This window comes from Vigna angularis, chromosome 1 (genome assembly GCF_016808095.1).
Source record: "Vigna angularis cultivar LongXiaoDou No.4 chromosome 1, ASM1680809v1, whole genome shotgun sequence".
In the NCBI taxonomy this organism is placed as follows: domain Eukaryota; kingdom Viridiplantae; phylum Streptophyta; class Magnoliopsida; order Fabales; family Fabaceae; genus Vigna; species Vigna angularis.
This window is the reverse complement of record NC_068970.1, coordinates 11,790,204-11,810,750: the sequence shown is the minus strand read 5'-3', so window position 1 is coordinate 11,810,750 and position 20,547 is coordinate 11,790,204. Positions and strand designations below refer to the sequence as shown.

At 34.6% G+C, this 20,547-nt stretch overlaps 1 protein-coding gene across 1 annotated transcript; it reads left to right on the top strand.

Annotated features, from left to right (window-relative positions):
- The first annotated feature begins 4,033 nt into the window (after positions 1-4,033).
- On the top strand, positions 4,034-13,763 carry LOC108329458 (FIP1[V]-like protein). The gene is made up of 9 exons (XM_017563668.2): positions 4,034-4,729; positions 7,856-8,112; positions 8,581-8,707; positions 8,785-8,853; positions 8,965-9,105; positions 9,280-9,381; positions 9,488-9,762; positions 10,416-12,036; positions 12,923-13,763. The coding sequence occupies exons 1-9, from the start codon at positions 4,178-4,180 to the stop codon at positions 13,448-13,450; spliced, it is 3,672 nt and encodes a 1,223-aa protein (XP_017419157.2). The 5' UTR covers positions 4,034-4,177; the 3' UTR covers positions 13,451-13,763.
- Positions 13,764-20,547: the final 6,784 nt, after the last annotated feature.

The following is a 20,547-nucleotide window of genomic DNA, read 5'->3' as shown; positions in this document are numbered from 1 at the left end:
CGGCCGGCAGCATCGATGATAACCTTGAAATAGTGATGTTTGAAGTTCTTGAATGAGTCGGAGTAAGGACAAAAGAGTGTCCTGTCCCGAACAGAAGTTAGGGACACCCAACCGCCTTGAGGGGGCGGACGGACCTCGAAGTAGTGGAAGAAGACCGGGATTGTCAAGGTAACACCCACGGCCAGGCACATCGTTAGGAATGCTTGGATGGCCGCCCAGGAATTGGGGTGCAGTTGGGCCGGGGCTACGTTGGCCTCCCGAAGGACGACCATTTGAAACTCCGTAAAAGGTACCCGGACAAAGAGCTGAACAAAGACGTTGGCGTACATATAGAAGAAGTCGTCCGGGCTCGACCTCTTCCCGTAATAAACTCTTTCATCCCTCAGACTAACTCCCGCCCGGACCAGCCTAGAATCCTCCATGTCCCAGACGACGTGAGTACGGTTGACCCTCCACTCCAGTAACTCGCGGGTGTCGTACGCCGAAGCAAACAAACTGACGCTATAAGGAGCCCAGTCGTATTCTGACACCAGGGTACCATCACCGTCCGGCTCATATGGGGAGCCGTCTATGCGGATGCCACCCTTAAGCAGGAAGATGGGGATTCCGTGGATTATCCGATCGCCCGCCGCGTCCGAAGAACTAGGCTCCCGCCCTGAAGGCCGGACGGTCTCCTCCAGAAATGACGATGATACCGAACTCGGAGAAGCGTCGCGCTCGCCATCACCCCTCGCCGAACTCCCCCAGACTCCGCCCGACGACTCAGAAGAAGATTCAATATGGACTGCAGCCATTTATTACTTGAGGGAAAAAGAATATCGAGCTTGAATGAAAACGGAGAAAGTGAAAATGACAGCACCCCCTTCCCCTATTTATAGAAAAATTTCTGTAACCGTCAAGCACATCTGCACCGTCGAAGGCCAGCACGATCAACGCTCCAGATGCGAGGTCGTTTCAACTTTCGCCACTGCAAACGCGACACGTGTATTTCCCGCCTAAATCCAAGGCCGAAAAGTCGAGATCCCAAAGCCCATGAGATCTGGCCCAATACCAGTCCACTGACCCTCGCTACCCCACGGTCAGGGCAAACACCACGCTCAAAGTCCTACGTACACTGCGTATACTAGGGCTTGGGGGGCTTGTGTACCAGTAGGGACCGGGCATCAAACAGACTGGACGTCCGCATAACCATAATGGTCCAATCACGCTACCTTACCGCTCGTCATCGGGAGGGGTCGGGCGTGATTGGCCGGACATCCGTATGTCCATGATCGCGCAACCTTGTCGCTTGCCATCCGGATGAACATCAACTCATATGAAGCCGGCCGGTCATACCGCCACTAATCGGATTGCCTATATGGGCCGGCCGGTCGTAAGACCAAACTTCGGGAGACTGGCCGGCCACATCGCTAATTAACCAGGTTTAAGGTAAGTAGTTGTTAAAAGCTATTGGGTTGAATTTGGGCCGTGATTAACTTTTCATTAATCCCAAGCCCATAGCAAAAACTATAAATACAGATCCAGGGTGAGTGGTAGATAGGTTGCATTTACTGCACATTTATTACTGTTCTATCGAAAAAGTCATTGCTCTCAAACTGACTTTGGCATCGGAGAATCTTCCGCAGGTCTCCCACCCGAACGCAGATAAGGAAATTGAGGAGTAAGGAGTGATAACCGGACGTTCGAGAGATGAGAAGAGGAGAACGTGGAGGCATTGGACGACTCAGCCCCTACAACCGAAACACAAGTTAAAAACAATGCAATTATTTTTTTCTTTCTTGAGAAACAAATGAATCTGTTCTTACGAATCTCGAATCTCTTATAACTCACAAAATGTCCTATCTATACTTACAATACAAACACGATCACAATACACCATTAGAACCATTGATCAACAAAAACTTATATAAATGACTAAAAAGATGTATGTAAGTAGAGGAAGACTCACATGCAATATATAATAGAAAATATTGAGAAAATGACTGAAACTTAACTTATGCGAACTGAAAAACTGATCAACCTTGAAAAGTTTAAGACAAGAATTATTGTTATACTTTCGCTTCTTCAATCGTATGAACAAAGAAGAATAATCCTTAAAAGTAAAATAACTTTAGAAAAATAAATTTGAAAAAGAGAGTGTATTTTAAAACAATAATGAATTCATATCAAAACTATTTATATAAAACTTTTTAATATTAAAATTATTGAATTATATTGTTTTTAAATCACTGTTATTTTTAAAATATTATTTTAACATATTTAACGTTCTTATAAGAGTTTCAGGAAAACTTTATTTTTTATTAAAAAGTAAAATAAAATTTTCCTTAAATATACAAAAGTAATAGAAACAAATTTTTACAATCAAGTAACAGTAGATAGCATTAGTTATCAACTACTTATTTAATGGAATAGTAAGGATTTAATTACTGGCCTTTTGAATTAAAACCTTGTCCATGACATAGCTTTTTAAAATATGATGTCATTTAAATGTAATTTTTTTATAGATAAAATTACTATCAAGCATAAAAGGTTAAAATATTAAAAGAAAATAGATACATTTCAAATTCCAGTCTAAGATTCTCATGTCATTAAAAGAAAATGTTTTTCTTCTTCCAGCATGCATAAAGATAAATTAGTATATTTTAAAGAGATAAAATAAACAATTATAAAGTTATATAATTTTGTACAATTTTGAATTCTAACATCATTTAACAATATAAAATTATGAAATAAAATATTATAAATTTGATAAAATAAAATAAATATTTTAAAAAATATATAATATTAATATAATTTATTCACCATAATAACTATAATATATATATATATATATATATATATAAGAAAAACTTTGGTCAAAATCTATTCATTTATAAATTTCAACACCATAATAATTTTTAGTAAAAATAAAAATAATAATAAACGAGTATGATATATAATTATGAAAAGTAGGATATACAAATATAAATTAATACAAATAACTAAGTTACATATTTTATGAGAAAAAATAATTCATAACAATTTGTAAATAATATTAAATGTGTTTTTTCTTTTTTTTATCTTAAAACTATTTTAGAATAAGTTTGAAAAGTTTATTTAAATTCTTAACTTAAATAAAATTTAATTGCATAGATTACATTAAAAAAAATTGATAAGAAAAACCTTAGTCAAAATCTATCCATTTATAAATTTCAATAGTATAATAATTTTTAGTAAAAATAAAAATAATAATAAACGAATATGATATATAATTATGAAAATTATGATATAAAAATATAAATTAATATAAATAACTAAGTTACATGAGAAAAAAATAATCCATACCAATTTGTAAATAGTATTAAATATATTTTTTTTCTTTAAAGCTATTTCGGAATAAGTTTGAAAAGTTTATCTAAATTTTTAGAGTATTTTTTTTTAAACTAACACTTAAACTTTTTCTTTTAAAAATTTAATTTAGGATATTTGTTTATTTAAAATCACTTTTCAATAAGTTATTTGATAAAAAAAATAAATAGTATGTTTTCATTATATTTGGGTGAAGCAGCAATTTGTTTTAATCAAGTTGTATTTTTTTACTGTTTTAAAACCGTTAACTGAGTTAACTGAACTACTAATAGGAAAGTTCAGTTTTTTTTAAATTGAACTACAAAATAGTATAATTCAGTTTTTAATAAAAGCAGTTCAGTTTTTATAGTATAATATAGTATAGATAATTTATAGTTTAGTACAGTTAGGATAATCATGTCCAGCCCTAAGTAAAAGGTTATGAAATTATTCAACAAATTTTTTTATCTTTCACCTTAAATATATCATCATCTATTTCACCGTTTACCCTAAACACGTATTTATATACTAAGACTATAAATTTATAATGTTATAATCTCATAAAAGGACTTTATCAATATCTTTTCCTTAAAATAAAAAATTTGGTGTTAAATTCCCAAACATTCAAATGTAAAAGTAGAAAACATATAATTTTATATTTCTATTAGCTTAAAAGGAGATGTTAGAAGAGAAAGTGTGTATTTTTCTTTATGAAAATACAAGAATAAAAGAGCACGTTAAGAAGGTAATGAAGATTGGGCTTTGGCACTCTGCCATCTCCCAAACCAACTAAGGCAAACAAAACCCTTTTTTCTTCTAACCTCAATACACTTTCTTGAACACAATCGCCATGGAAGACGATGATGACTTCGGTGGTTTATACACCGATCTTCCTCAGCCCTTTGCTCCTTCCTCTCCTTCTCCTCCTAAAGCTCAACCCATTCACAGCCAGCAATCACCTCAACAATCACCGCGCCACGCGGAACACGTAATCGCTGATTCCAACGTCGCCGCTGAACCTTCCGTTGATTTGATTGACAGTGACGTCAAATTCGACATCGAGGATGAGGAAATCGACGACGAGCCACTCATTCCGGGACTAACAGGAGACGCCGTAGAAGCTTCCAGAAGAATCGGCGAGGGTGATGATTGGGAAGACAGCGATGATAGCGAGGATGACCTGCAGATTGTGTTGGACGGTGGCCTTCCTGATGTCCGCGATGACGGTGGCCTCGATGTTGAGGCTGCAGCTGACTACACTGAGGAGCGCGATTGGGGCGAGAATTCCACTCAACCGCTTGATGGTGAGAAGAAGGAAGCGGGAGAGTCGGTGAGAGTACTTGCGCCGAAAATTGGGTACAGCAATCAGGGTTATCATCATCCTTTTCATTCTCAGTTTAAGGTCAGTGTCGTTGTAATTGTACATTTAAGAATAGTAATAAATAAAGTTTGATGATCCAATTTAGCTGGTTTTGTGTCTCTTTTATGCTTCCTTGTTGTGAATAGCTGAAAAAAGAAGAAAAGCTTAAAAGGCAGTGAAATAGAAAGAAGCCAGTGCAAAAAGATTTTGTAATATTTTTTATGTTATTATTAATATTAGGTTTAATTGCTTCCTTTGTCCCCAGTTTGGTTGAATTGTGTCAAATTCTTCCTCATTTTTAAAAAAGTTTCATTGTCGTTCTCACGTGGTGTAAAAGTTTCATTGTCGTCCTCACGTGGTGTAAAAGTGTCAATTGAATCCAAACATAGAAAAAATTTGTGTCAAAGTAGTCATTTTTCCTATATCTCTGTGTCTTCCTTTCATACAATCAAGTACAGATATTCATTTTACCTTATCCAATTTAAGGCTTTTCATAGCTCCAGAGAAGTGACATATGAAAGGAAGACACAGAGATATAGGAAAAATGACTACTTTGACACAAATTTTTTCTATGTTTGGATTCAATTGACACTTTTATATCACGTGAGGACGACAATGAAACTTTTTTAAAAATGAGGATGAATTTGACACAATTCAACCAAACTGGGGACAAAGGAAGCAATTAAACCTTAATATTATTACATCGTGACTTGCACAGTTACACCAATGAAAAAAATTTAGTTGAAATTATTTTTTTGTTATCCTTTTCTTTTTGTACATTAGCCGAGCCTTGGATTCAAGGACCAAACGAATGTTAGTTGACACATGCGGATTACAGAACATCAGAACATATATCGAGCATGACATCGTCATATGGGCGATGTTCTGTATGGTATCTGAATAACTTGTACCTTGGCAACCTTGTTTTTTTGTTAAATGTGAATGAAAAGGGCAAATAATTATGGTACTGGTTTATGGGAAAAAAATAAAATAAGATGGAAGGATGTAATAAGTCTCTCTCATAAACTAAAATTAGTTTATTCTCAAGTTCATATACAAAAATTATGTAGAAGCTCACTCATGTTTCATGGTTGAGTCGCTGTTATTTCCTAATCAACTGCTACGGGAAAATGAATCACAATGAGAGTGTTTTCTCCATTTTGTTAATTCAGTTCCTTTGCGTTTGGTGAATCTTGAAGTATAACTGTTAATATCCCTTCTCGCTAGTGTATCAAGCTTTCTATTCAAGGAAAATGAGCTGATTACTCTAAATATTAAACCATGTTGACATTAATTATTTTTACTGGTTTCCATATTTAACTTTAATCAACTTATCAAATAAATGCTCCTTTCCAAGGTGGTGCAGACTACAGAACAGTTTCACTGAATTTTGGGGTTTTTTTTTTTCCTTTTTAACTTTTTGGGGAATGGAACTGCTTGATCTTTGTATCTTTGTTTGTTGCTTGAATTGAGACGAAGACATCAACAACAAAAGTTTTACCATATTCTTTGAGATGTTATTTACCATAGAATTCCTTTTCTCCACTACTTTCAATGTTTTCCTCTTTCTCTTTCTATCTTTTTTCACAAAACTAAAAGTATGCAATCTACTCTTCTTACTAATGTTTATAGTTGCCTTTTTTTCACATGTCCAAACCACACTGCACGGCAGTGAAGCATGACTAAAACTGGCAGCCATACTTCAATGATTCTGAGTCTGAGATCTAACTAATAACTCACAAATGTAAAAATCATGCACAAGCCTTCACTTGGCATAATAAGCTCCTAGAATATTTTGGTTCTAGACATTGGCTCTGTGTTATAATTTTTTTTTTTTATAAACAGTAAAAGAAGAAAATGAGAAGGAAAAATGAATTAAATTTATTTTAAAATGCAATTACATTTTTTGCCTTTTAATAGAAACTGTTTTGTCTAATTTATAAGTTGATTTTAGATTATAGAAAAATAACTCAATTCATTTTACCTTTTCATTTTCTTTGCTATAAAATTTTGTAGAGAAATTTATTTAAATAGGACTACAGTGTTATAGTTTTTATGAGGTTGAGTTTGACCTACTGGCCCATCATTCTAAATAATTTCAGCGCAAGTAATCATAGCATAAAAAAATTAGTAAAAGAACACGGAAAATGTACCTTCAATTATGTGGGATGTTCATGCTGCTCAGCCTGCGTCACCTTTTAAAAATTGTGTATTATATAAAATTGAGGTAATTTTTTCAATAGCAATTGGTTATAATTTGCTGTTGCCTTAAAGAGTCATTCATGACATGTATATTAAATCCAGTTTGAGATGCTGCAGACACAGGTAATTAGCTGAATTCTGTTTTCAGAATTCCAGAACCATATTCTTTGACACACTCTTATGCCCTCATTTAGTATTGTTGGACGAATTTTATGTGGGTCTCACTTCAATAAGTCTACATTATTTGCAATTATGAAATTAATTTACCTGATTTATATGGCTTGTTTCTTCCAAGAAAACTTTAAATACATTAGAACGGAAAAAATTTCACAGAAAGGTTTATGCGCTCAAACTATATTGGTTATTAATTATATTTGGGTGAGCATTTACCAATTTGTTTTAGATGAACTTGATTTTGTTATATGAGTGTCAACCCAAGTGGTTTATGTGCTGTAATTTTTATCCAAAAAGTGAGCTTGTGAGAGAATTTGGTATAAAATTCCTATCCCACTGCAAAAGTTAAAAATTTTCATTGCGGGTTGGAAGCAGAATTGCATTATGATGCTTCAAATGTGAGTTGGGGGCTCTCCTAGCACATTCTAGTGGGGTCTTGTGATCAATTGTTTGTTTCTATAATTTATGTGTTTCTATGCATGTTGAACCTACAGAACTTGTGTCTCCATAGATTCTATCAGTAATTATGCTTTCTAAATTTGGCTGGTTGTTGTACTTCCTCTCTGCTGGTTCATTGATTAATTTTTTATCTTAAAAGTAATCTTTTATGGAAGAGAAGAAACTATCTTCTGTTCCATTCATCAGACAGTTAGATATTTCATTTACTCTAGACTCGTATAATTGTTTCCTTCGTTTTAAGTATATAAATATGTGAACTATGGATTATGAAATGGAAAGTAATTAAGTATCTAATGATTAGCATTTTTCACTTTTGTTTTAATTGTAATGTAGTATGTCAGGCCAGGTGCAGCATCCATCCCTGCAGCAACTAGTTCTACTCCAGGAGGTCCTCTTGGTCAGATTCGTCCACAAGCTAACATGAATCCTTTGGCCGGTCATGGCAGAGGGGACTGGAGACCAGCTGTAATAAAAGGTGCTGCAGCCATGCAAAAAGGTTTTCAAGCAGGTTCTGGATTACCTATGCGGGGACACAGTGCAGGAGGACGGGGCTTTGGTGGTGGATTGGAATTTGTGCTTCCTTCTCAAAAGTAAAATTTAATTGACAATTTTATTTGTCTCTAGCTGTGTTAAGACAACAAATGAAGTGATTGATGTCAACTGCTAACTAGAAATTCTTTTTGTTAAGCATCTGAGTTGCATTGCATTTAGGGGAGAAGTGTTTGGAATATGAAATATGCGGTTTCTGAGTGGAAAGAGGCTAATAATATTTTTTTTTGTTTTCCTTTTGATCTATAAAAGCTTTTTGGTAATTTTGATTTGAAGTATAAAGTGTAGATAAGGTTAGTAAACGAGCTTTATATTGCATAAGTTGTTAGATCAATATGTTAACCAAGGTCATCATTATTCATTTTTCTCGGGATGACGTTTTTGTAGGGCAAATCTACTTAATCGTTTACACCTCCATTTTATCGCCCCCTACGTCCTCCATTTTATTACTACTATACTGATTTATCTCCCAGTGATTTCTTTTTTAAACTGCCACTTTTTCTTTTCAGGACAATATTTGATGTTGATATTGATAGTTTTGAGGAGAAACCATGGAAATATCCTGGTGTTGATGTATCAGAATTTTTCAACTTCGGTTTGAATGATAATACCTGGAAAGATTATTGCAAACAACTGGTAATTTTTTTGCTTATATTCTTTTCCAGTAGAAATTTAGTGTAGACTGAGAAAATCATTTTTTGACTTTCTTCTAGGAACAACTACGGCTGGAGTCTACCATGCAAAGCAAGATCCATGTTTATGAGAGGGGTCGAACAGAGCAGGTAATGATGTTGATGTTGGCTAGGAACAGTTCCTTATCACATATTTTTGGAGTTGTTTTGGTCCAGTGCTTATTTAAAATAAATTAAATCATCAACTTGATTTCATTCCAGGACTATGATCCAGATTTGCCCCCTGAATTAGCTGCAGCTTCTGGTATACATGATGTTCCTGTTAATAATGGTAATTATGTAAAGTCAGATGTTGGACAAAATGATCTAATAAAAGGTTCTGGACCTATGCGACCACCAATTGTATGTATTTCTACCATTCATTGAACTCCTCTATTTCGTTATGGCCATATACTTTTTTTTTTCTGGCGTATGGCCTGCTTGTGTCTGGTTATTATAGTACAAAATATTTGTAGAAGTTTCTGCTTTTCTTATTGATTCTCTTGCTAGGAGTTATTAATGTTATTCATTTTTCAGCCAACTGGGAGAGCAATACAGGTGGAAAGTGGTTCTGGTGATCGTCTTCCTTCCATTGACACCCGACCTCCTCGAATCCGTGATTCGGATGCTATCATTGAGGTTTTTGAGCTATTGTCATTAACAATGTGTCGTAATTAGATTTGTCTTTTATTGTTGCATCCTGCATGTGCAATGTTGTTGTTACTCACCATATTTTTATGAACAGATTGTTTTACAGGATCCAGCAGATGATGTTTCCAATGCAAAAATTGATGATCAAGATCAACAAGAGGGTGATGAGCCCCAGAAAAAGGATTTTAGTGATGACCATGTATCTGGATATGAAATTCCAAGGTTAGAGTCCAAGTATTTTAATGGTCAAAAGGGAGAGCTGATTGGAAGAAGAATGCTCAATATGAAAGCCAGTCCTACTAGCATACCCATAGAAGATGAACATTTGCCCTTCCCCCAGGAAAAGACAAATGACTACTCTGATTCTAGGTACCAAACTCCTGACTCCTATTATGTTCTTTACATAGGATAGATATAGATAATTCAGCCAATCCAGGTTAAATTTAAAACCATTCTTAATCCATTCCACTTTGATCCTATTTATGCGAAGTTTGTGTATGATGCATTGTGAACTTGGGCGGCATGAGATAGGACCCAAAAATGATAATTCAGATCCGTAAAGAATTGCCTAAAGACACAATTAGTAGCAAATACTATTAGTTCTGGCCAGATTGGTCAATGTCGGCTTCTTATTCTTTCTCACATAAGCATTCCATATCCTATGAAAACATTGAATGCAACATAATGAAACATATCCAACTCCTAGAGAAAAAAGAAAGCTGAATCTAAGATCAAGGTCTTGCAACCACTCAATGTAGAAAATAATTTGGTTAAAAAAATATATTTGTCAAATTTATATTTAAAATGAAAAAGAAAAGGATTGTCCAACAACTTAGATGCTTGCAAACCTTACAGGAAGGGATGGTTTTTCAAGTTTAGGTGTGTTGGCTGTTAGTAAAAACTTTCATTTTTAAGGACAACAACTTATTTTGTTATTCTTTGCATGTCCTGGTGGTTTTTGATGAGTGCTCATTTATTTTAATCTGCAATTCATTAACAGCATCTCTGTTTTCTATTTGCAGGAAAATGCAAGGAAGTGCATGTGATGATCAGTCTCCCCGTTTTACTTGTAGTCGAGAAGTGACAATTGTTGACAATAAAAAAGAAGGGTCGGTTGAAAGCATGGAAGCTAGACATAGTGCACACTTGTCATTTCCTGTCGTTGAGGATGTGAAGGAATCCAGCATTGAAAACAATCAGCTTGAGAAAGCTCGGACAACTGATAGAACTTCCAGGTTGGAAAAGGGAGATAGAGACTTAAATGCAGTGGACAACAGAGATGTCATTAAGGATGGGGTAGCAGAGAGACAGAAAATAACATCTCAAGTTGAGCAACCTTTGCTTGGGGATGGAAGTGATTGTGAGGACTCAAAATCTGTAAGAAGTAGTGATAACAGCAAAGCAATATCAGAAAGCAGCAGGGATTATCATAAGCAATGGGATGGTTTTGAAGTACGTCAGGATCCTCATGATGTTCATCTGGGTAGCATTAGAATGCAATCTCATGATAATGAGCAGGTATTCCATAGAAGAGAGCAAGATGGGGGCAAAAAAACAGAGACAAACGGTATGGTGATTAGAAGTAGAGAGAATTCATACTCTCACAAGGACCGACACCCTAGCTCGGCACATCAATCACACATAAAGATTGATGGCTTTGAAAGTCAAAGAGATAGGGTTAGCTCTGACATGGATTGGGAACGTAGAAATGATGATCTCTATGGAAAAAGGGTTAAACATGATGAGCCAAGAAAGAGGGATAAGGGTAGGGTTCGTGAAAAGGAGAGAAGCGACAATGATGATTCCTTTCGATCAAGAAAACAGTTGGATAATGGTACCTACAGGGTTCCATATGACAAGGATGTCAGGTCAAGAGTCTCAAGACACAAAGAAAGAGATGATAGCTTGAAAGATAAGCATGAAGCTTTGGAGGATTTCCGTAATAAGAGGAGGAAGAATGAGGAATATCTTAGGAGGGAGCATGTAGCCAAAGAAGTTGTGCGTGGGTATAGAGAAAATGTCAATCGGCACAAGCCAGAAAAGGATTCAGTATTGGATCCACGGAAGAGAGATGAGCATCAAAGAAGTAGAGTTGACCTTGATGTTCAATATGCTGCCAGACAAAAAAACGAGGCCTGGCTACTGAGGGAGAGGGGTAATAGGAAGAGAGATAGAGAGGAGTGGCATCAGGTGAAACAGTCTCGCGAAGAACATCCATTCAAGCGTGAAAGAGGAGGTCGAGATTTTGTAAGAAGTGGACGAGAAGCTGAAGAAAAGATATTGGCTGGCCTTGTTAGGGCTAAGGATGAACATAAAGTTTCGGAGAAAGAATACCAACATAGAGAAGCAATGCGACACAGTGACCAATTGAAAACAACGGATCGAGTTAAGGGTGAAAGCCCACACCGTAAGGGGCATGATGATGCTAATGTCCGTGGAAATCAATACAACAGTGAGGAAAGGCGATCCAGGGAGGACAAATCAAGTAGTCGAGGTTATTGTGCCACTAATTCTTTAGATACTCAAAGAGTTCACGAGAGAAAGCGTGATGACGACTCTAGGAAAAGCAAAGAACCCATTGTTGGTAGTTTAGGCACGTCCAACAAAAGTCCAGAAGCTCAAAGTGGTCAGACCAATTTCAAGGTATACTTGATGCTTATATATTTTAAATGTGAGATTTATCTGGAAATTATCCATCTCTACGTGTGACTTGTAGGAGAATGGGTCTATAATAATGGGTAAAATTAGTGCCTAACCATAGAAAACAGGCTTGGCATCGGGTATCTAATTTCATTCACATGGTTCCTCTTTCCCCAACTTAATGCCTAGGGAGAAAGGTAGAAAGCAGAAGATATGATTCGGTTTAGCAGAATTTTGTCCTTTTCCGATTAGGCTTTATAATTTAGTGCATAATATGAGCCATGCTTAAGTATCTATACAGTTAAGAACCAATCTATTATTTTAAGTTACAAGTTTCTTTTTCTCTACTGGCTGTAGTTAGTCCTTAATGTTTTTGCACAAGAGATTGTTATTATTTCTTTGACTGATATTATCTGTCACTGTCAGTATTAAGCTTGATCCTGCTTGTAATGACATACATGTGATTAATGATTGGAAGAAATCTTGCTATTACTGGAGTGTTTCCGCATAATTTGATTATATCCATCTCTCACATTTTTCTCTTTTTTCGCTATGGTCAGCAGTTGGACCTAGCCAGGTTTTCGAATTCCCTTGAACGTCATTGTATTTGACAAGATAGATTAATGTAGTCAGCAGGATTCGGGCTGTGAAATATCACTCTTAGAAGAATGAAATTTTGAGACTTATTTCACGAGAGTGTGGTTTGATAGTTCTTAGTAAGCCTTGGACATCGATTTTAAATGCATTTTTCCTTTCTACTTCTGTCTCTTCGAACCAAAAAGTGATTGTGGAATAATTTTTTATTCCTTCTTCTGATTTTGAGCTCAAGCTGATGTAAACAATTACTGGGTACTAACTTATATACGGTCTTTTGTTTCTGTTTATGAAGGGCATGAAAGGCTCTGGCGATGAAGATCATGCAGAGGATGAAATCCCAGGGCATCGGCTGTCCAGAAAAAGGAATGGAGAAGCCAACTCAGATGATGAACAGCAAGATTCTCAACGAGGACGTTCTAAATATGACCGCTGGACAAAGGATTTCAGTAACAGCAGCAAGTCGTCATCTTCCTTAAAGTTCAAGGACCTTGAGAAAGATAATAATGATAGGTCTTCTGAATCTGGGAAACCTGTTGACGACGAATCTACCAAGTTAGTTTATACCAATCACCAACCACATTTATCAGTTGAGGGGAAGGATTTTGTAGATGTGGAGATGAAGGATGCTAAAGCTAAAGAATTAGAGGATCAGCACCCTGATACTGTTGATAAATTGAAGAAGCGTAGTGAGCGGTTCAGGGTTCCAAGGCCAAGTGAGAAAGAGGCAGCTGTCAAGAAGTTAGAGGATGAAAATCCAATGGATTTTTCAGAGGTCAAACAAGAGCGACCACCCCGGAAAAGGAGGTGGATAGGTAACTAGATGAGAAATCTGGGAGCTTATTATCTGACTACAAATCTCGTTTATTTTTTTCCCCACGAAAATGTGTGCCTGGCCTAATTTTGTAAATTCTAGCAGTCTCCCCTTCCACCCATTAAGACATTCAAAACTCCTTTACCATAATTCTTGATGGATAACCCCAATTTAGGTTTATTAGTGCATTGTGATTTTGAATAATTTGTTGAAAGTAACATTTTTAGTGTTTGACATTATATGTAGTTAGACCATTTTTGTAACCACGCACCCAATACATTATTATACACTGTATATATTGGTAAAATGTAGAACCTTGAAATTTCACAATACAGACACGTTTATCTGTGTCTAAATGTGATCCATATCGTAATTTGATCTGGGTTATGAGAATTATGGGATTAGCATGACCAAGGCTTGTTGCAATATTGCTGGTGATGCACGAGCCTTATACTGGCAGTGTTCCTCTTATGACCGAGATGTTCCAAGTGTCAGAAACCAGAGACATCCCTGGTGAAGGACGGTCTGAGGTGGATGCTGCTTACTTCCTAACCTCTCTTTGGTGATTGAATATGAGATGTCAGCGATGATTGTTCTTATTGTAAACTGTAAGTTAATATTGATTACTGTTTTTTCCAACAAGAGGATGATTATACAATAATTTTAGCTCTGTGCTTGGCTGTATCTAGATGTTAATGAAATGTAGTTCATGAATTTCTGCAGTAATAACAGAAGGCATCAGCAAAAAATAATCCATTTACAAATCTTTCAATCTGCAAGTTTATGCGAACAAGTGCCTTTTTATATACTTTGGTTAGGGAAAGGATGTGGCAGATTCTTGCAACTTATGCAAATATTTTGCACTTGCCTAGCTTGAAAGACTAAAAGGGTGAAGACATTTGGTTGGTTTATTTGTGCTTATTTTTCATAAAAAATGTGTTTTTTTTTAATAAAATAACATATATATTCATTTATTAATTTATATGAAAAGCACTCGTACTGTGTCCTTGAGTATGACATGGTGATGCCAACTAAATAGCATGGTGAGTGAGTGGATTGTTTGTTAATACCACATCTTGTGGCAATGGTGATGCTAACTAAATGTCATCCACAACAAAGTTTAATATTATGCTTAATTGTTTAATTGGTGTCCAAATTCATCTGTTAGTATTAAGTTGGTATCTTTTTAAAAATGTCTTAATTGGTATAATTACATTAATGAAGTTATTTTGGAGAGTTAATTTTGTGATGAGGTAACAAATAATTGTTTTTATGACGTGATGTACTCTTTTTTTTTTTTGAAAAGCCATATTTTCATATACGAATAAATATTGCAAACAAATATAATTACATCAAGTATACCATTGACACAAACTTCTGCTTTTGCTTGTGGCTTCCGACTCTATTTTATTTTAATAAATTTTACAATAAAAAATCCAAATATTATGAACATATTTGGAGAACTTTTTTGCCGAAAACATTTAGAAAAAGAATTAAAAGGTGAAATTTACTTTTAGTAAATTAAAACTAAAAACATTAAGAATGAAAAAAAGTTACATTGAAAAAATTCAAATATTAAGGACATTTGGAGAACTTTTTTGGCAGAAACATTTAGAAGAAAAATTAAAAAGTGAAATTTATTTTTCAGTAAATTAAGACTAAAAATAAAAATTTAGAAATTTTAGAAAAAGTAATTATATCATAGAAAAGAGACTCAAACCAACTTTGCACAGAGGAAAAGAAAACGATTACTATTATTAATATTAATATATTATTATTATATTATTATATTATTATTATTAGTATTATACTATTACTATTACTATCATTATCATTATTATTATTATTATTATTTAAGATTTGAATTAATCATTAAAGCAAAATAGAAAAGGGAGAAAATAAGAACATTAAAAAAGTATAAATATATATTCATAATAAATCTTGTTGTGTTGCAATATCAATAATTGTGTTTTATGTATTTAAATTTTGAAACAAATATCAATTGTTTTTTTTGGATTTTGGGTTTATAATCAAATGAAGCTGGTTCATGATTAATGGAATAGATTTTTTTCATACAAATAAAGGAGTATAGAGAAGAAATGAACTTGATTGATGTCGGACAAGCAAAGGAGAAGAGAAAAGAGAGAAAAAAAAAAACAGAATTTTTTGTCATATTACCGTCGAGTCAATTTTTTTTTTCTGTATATTTAATGGAAGAGACTTTATTAGTGTAATTATACTATATGAGAACGATGTTTTTAGAAGAAGTACCAACTTTGACATTAGCTGCTGAATTCAAAACCAATTAAGCAATTAAGTCAATATAATAATATTACACTTATATTTATGTATAAAGGAAATTTCCCTTTTTCTATTTATATTTATTTTCTAATTTTATTTTTGAAATAAAAGTCTTTTAAAATTAAAATAGTTAGTTTATTCACTCTACTCTTTAAATGAATCCTTTTTAAATTTAACCATTTTTTCAATTTAATATTTTTTTTAAGTTTAACTGCTTTTTTTAATTTAATTATTTTTAAATCTATCCATTAATCATAAAACTACTTATAGAATAAATGAAAAATTCAATAAAATTCTAAATACTATTTAATTTAATTTTATAATTATAACAATCACAATAATAATTATATTATTTATATTATTATAAAGAAAACTTGTATAACATGTGTTTTTACTAATAAATAGTAATAATAACTTGTTTCATCTTCAATATTTTAATTAGTACAAATTAAATATAAGAATTTTTTATTTTATATTAAAAAGTAAAAAATAATAAAATCGTGTACTGTAAAAGGACGAATAAAATAAAATAATAAAGCATGTGAAAAGAGTAAAAGGGAAAATTTATAAACATTTTAAGAAAAAATATATCAAATAAAAATGCTCAAAGTTAGCGTTTGAGTAAACGTCACCTTTCGTGATATTTAAAAAGCAAACACTATAAACTATTGAAAAGATTTGGTTTACCGAAACCCTAATAATAGATTCACGCGAATTTTTCAGCTAGTAAAAACAATTCAAACTAACTAAAATGGCAACTCTAATACGTTGCGTTTAAGACTTATTACACTTAGTTGTATTTTTTCCTGCTATTTTAGTTTTTAATGTTTTAATTATTGGTAGTTTTAATCCTTATTTGATTCCTTAATTCTTAATTATATGTAACCTTGTTCAATTTATAATTTTAAAAATATACTGACTCGGTCTAATTATATTTGGTAATATGTGACATTCCATAATTTTACTTCACATTTATTCTTTCTGTAAATATGAGTTGGGTGACAATTCTAAACGTTGATAGTTTTTAACTATTTTTGAAATTTTGGAATGATTGTATCTACGTTATCCATTATAATATTCTTCTATTATGATTTTTTTTATAATGATACTTTGACAATATTATTTTGACAATATTCTTCTATTAACGTGTCATTCTGTAATTGGTTTAAAATTACTCCACAATCAATAATAATAATCATAAACACTGACATAAACCAATTACAGAATGACACGTAGATAGTGTTAAAATGTTGTCAAAAAATATTGTCAAAGTATTATTATTCTTTTTTCTATTCAATGAAGGTTTGAATGTTAGTTTTTAGATCCTTTATTGAATTTGCGAAATTTAAATTTATTTTTTTGTCCTTTGCACACTATAAAATTGAGATGAAAATGTCCCTCCAATTTTATGTTTGAGTTAATGTTATGTCTCTAATTTTGAAATCTCTACAAAATTACAAATATGTTTTTGGATCTTGTATTTATTTGATGGTCTATAAATATATTGTTTTGTGCATACTGTAAAACTGAGATGAGAATCATTTTTTTCTGTTTATATATATATATATATATATATATATATATATATATTACCTTCTTAACTTTTAAATATTATTTAAATCTATTTAAGTAGTTTAGTATAAAGTTTATTTTTAACACCCGTATCACGTCAAAAACACCCGTTACTACATTTCATCTTCAACCATTTTCATTTCTTTCTGAAACTTTTGGGATCCTCATTCCATTCTTTCTGGTTTCTCCCTCTCATCTTCATCCACTCTCCGAGGCTACTATCATTGGAGTAATGGAAGGAAGAAGAGATCTCAACAGGCGTGTGAGAGTCGATGGACAAGTGCTAATGATGGTTTCACAATTGATAGGGTACAACTATATTTTACTTAATTAATTATTCGTATAATTATTCGTTTTCATGTTTCTTGGGATTGAAGTTAAGAGTTATTATGTTTTCAAAATGGGTCTTTGGTAATTTCTTGGAATTAATTCAAATAAACTCAGCAGTAGGTTACTCTTCTTTTTTAAGAATTTATAAACTTTTAAGCTTTCTCTTTTACTCTCTTGATTTTGTTTAAATTTTTTTGCTAAAAGGTAAAATCAGCCACTTGATGCTTCTACTGTTCGGTCTGAACTTTATATTTGTTACATTTGATTGGATCTTGATTGTTTAACTGGATTTTTTATGTTATAATGCTTTATAATTGGGTAACTGGTTTCTGGTACATTAGAAATGAAGGTCTGCAGTAATCAGCAATAGCAGGAACTTTCCTAGTTGATGATTGTCCATTTTACTTCTGTGTGCTTGAAATTCTGTTTGGGAGGCTTTCTAATTTACTGTATAATCAGGTATTACTTTGAGTTTAAAATACTTAATAGTTACTTCAATTTACTGGCTAATATATTGTCTTGCACTTCACTGATATGTCAATAGGCTCTGAAGAAAATTTCCAAGTTTGTGAAGACAAATATTCTTCATGGTCCTGTTGCAGAGGTTGGACTGCTCTGTTTTGTGCCTGTGTTCACTAGAACCCAGAAGAAGCAATTAGTCAACTTGTTGAGCCAATATTACTTTCTGTGATATCTTCTTTGAAAGTCACCACGCACTGGATTTGGAGGAGGAGGAACTTTTGATGCTTCTGCTTCATCAAAGGCACCTTGCTTGGTCCTGTGATTATCTTTTACTGCTTTGCTGCTTCTGGATTTTCTTGAAAGGTGACACTTTTTTTCAGGTTAGGTCCACAATTTCACCAGCTCTTGAGGCTGCAATTGACTATCAACTTAAGATATTCACTACAAGGATCAATTCAAAGAAGCTGTCTTCTTTCCTTTTGACTCACCATCTTGGAAGGTCTTTTTATTTCCATTGGTTCCTAATCTATTTGATTGTTACTTCCAATGATAGGTCAATGGGGCTGCTGATCATCTTCTTCGGTCTCTTCTAAGAAGTTAGATTCATTATTATCCAATTGATTAGATTAGTATAAGTATGTATATATAAGTGTTTGACTATGTTTATTTAGTTTTTTCTTCCCTCATTTTCTGGTTTTATATCTTTCTCTTGAAATTCAAATGTTAAATTTTTTATTTTATAGGTATGTTCTTAGTCACCCTGATGCTGTTGCCCTTGAAATGGATTAGCACAAAAGGCTTTTCCACTGAGGAAAGCTTTATCCAAGAATGGCATTTTCCTTTGAAGAAATTCATTTTGCAAATGAGCTTATAGACATTCACTTCCAGTCAGCTTTGGATGATCTGTTGAAAATATCCAAGTCTAAAATCCATGTAGACCAAGGTATGAGAAATACCCATGTCTCAAGTATTTTATAATTTCTTGCTGATAAAAAAAGTAGTTTATACTTTACCTTGTCATCCTTAGGAAGATAAATTATGATACCTAAACAATGTTTTGATTTTATACTTATTACCATGACAAACATAATACCTAAGAATGAAATTACCATCAAACTTACTAAAAATGTGGAAAAAGACTATTCCAAGACGTAAACTATCATTTTTGGATTGGGTTGGGATGGGTTGGGTCGGATTGAGTCAGGTTGGGTTGGATTGTTTTGGGTTGGGTTCGGTTCAGTTACTTTGAGTTGGGTTGGATTGGGTTGAGTTTGGTTAGGTTCGATTGGGTTGGGTTGGGTTGAGTTCGGTTCAGTTGTGTTCAGCTATGTTGGGTTCGGTTGGATTGGGTTGGGTTTGGTTGAGTTTGGTTAGGTTGCGTTCGGTTAGGTTCGGTTTGGTTGGCTTAGATTGGGTTGGGTTCGGTTGTGTTGGTTTCGGTTGGGTTGGGTTCGATTGGGTTGGGTTCGGTTATGTTCGCTTATGTTGGGTTCGGTTGTGTTCGGTTGGGTTGGGTTGGGTAGAGTTGGGTTGGGTTCGGTAGGGTTCGGTTGGGTTCGGTTCGATTCAATTCAGTTGGGTTGGGTTGGGTTCGGTTCGGTTCCGTTGTGTTGGGTTGGGTTCGGTCGGGATGGATTGGGTTGGGTTGGGTTGCTTTGGGTTGGGTTTGATTCGGTTGGGTTGCGTTGGGTTGGGTTGGGTTAGGTTGGGTTGGATTTGATTGGGTTGGGTTGTGTTCGGTTAGGTTCGGTTGAATTGGGTTGTGTAGGGTTCGGTTGTGTTGGGTTGGGTTGAGTTCGGTTCGGTTCGATTCGGTTGTGTTGGGTAAGGTTCGTTTCGGTTGGGTTGGGTTGTGTTGGGTTGGGTTCGGTTGTGTTGGTTTGGGTTGCGTTCGGTTAGGTTCGATTTGGTTGGGTTGGGTTGGGTTGGGTTGGGTTAGGTTCGTTTGTGTTGGGTTCGGTTGAGTTTGGTTGGGTTGTGTTCGATTAGGTTGGGTTCCGTTAGGTTTAATTCGGTTCAGTTGGGTTGAGTTCGGTTCGGTTGGGTTAGGTTCGGTTGCGTTGGGTTGGGTTCGGTTGGGATGAGTTCGGTTGGGATGGGTTGGGTTCGGTTGGGTTGCTTTGGGTTGGGTTAGGTTCAATTGGGTTCGGTTGGGATGGGTTGGGTTTGTTTGGGTTGGGTTGGGTTGGGCTGGGCTGGGTTGGGCTGGGTTAGGTTGGGTTGGATTGGGTTGGGTTGTGTTGGTTTGGGTTTGGTTGGGTTCGGTGCGCTTGGGTTTGGTTGGGTTGGGTTGGGTTTGGTTGGGTTGGGTTGTGTTCGTTTGGGCTGGGTTCAGTTGGGTTGGGTTGCGTTGGGTTGGGTTATGTTGGTTCGGTTGGGTTGGATTGGGTTCGGTGGGTTAGGTTAGAAAGAGTTGGGTTAGGTTGGGTTCGGTTCGACTA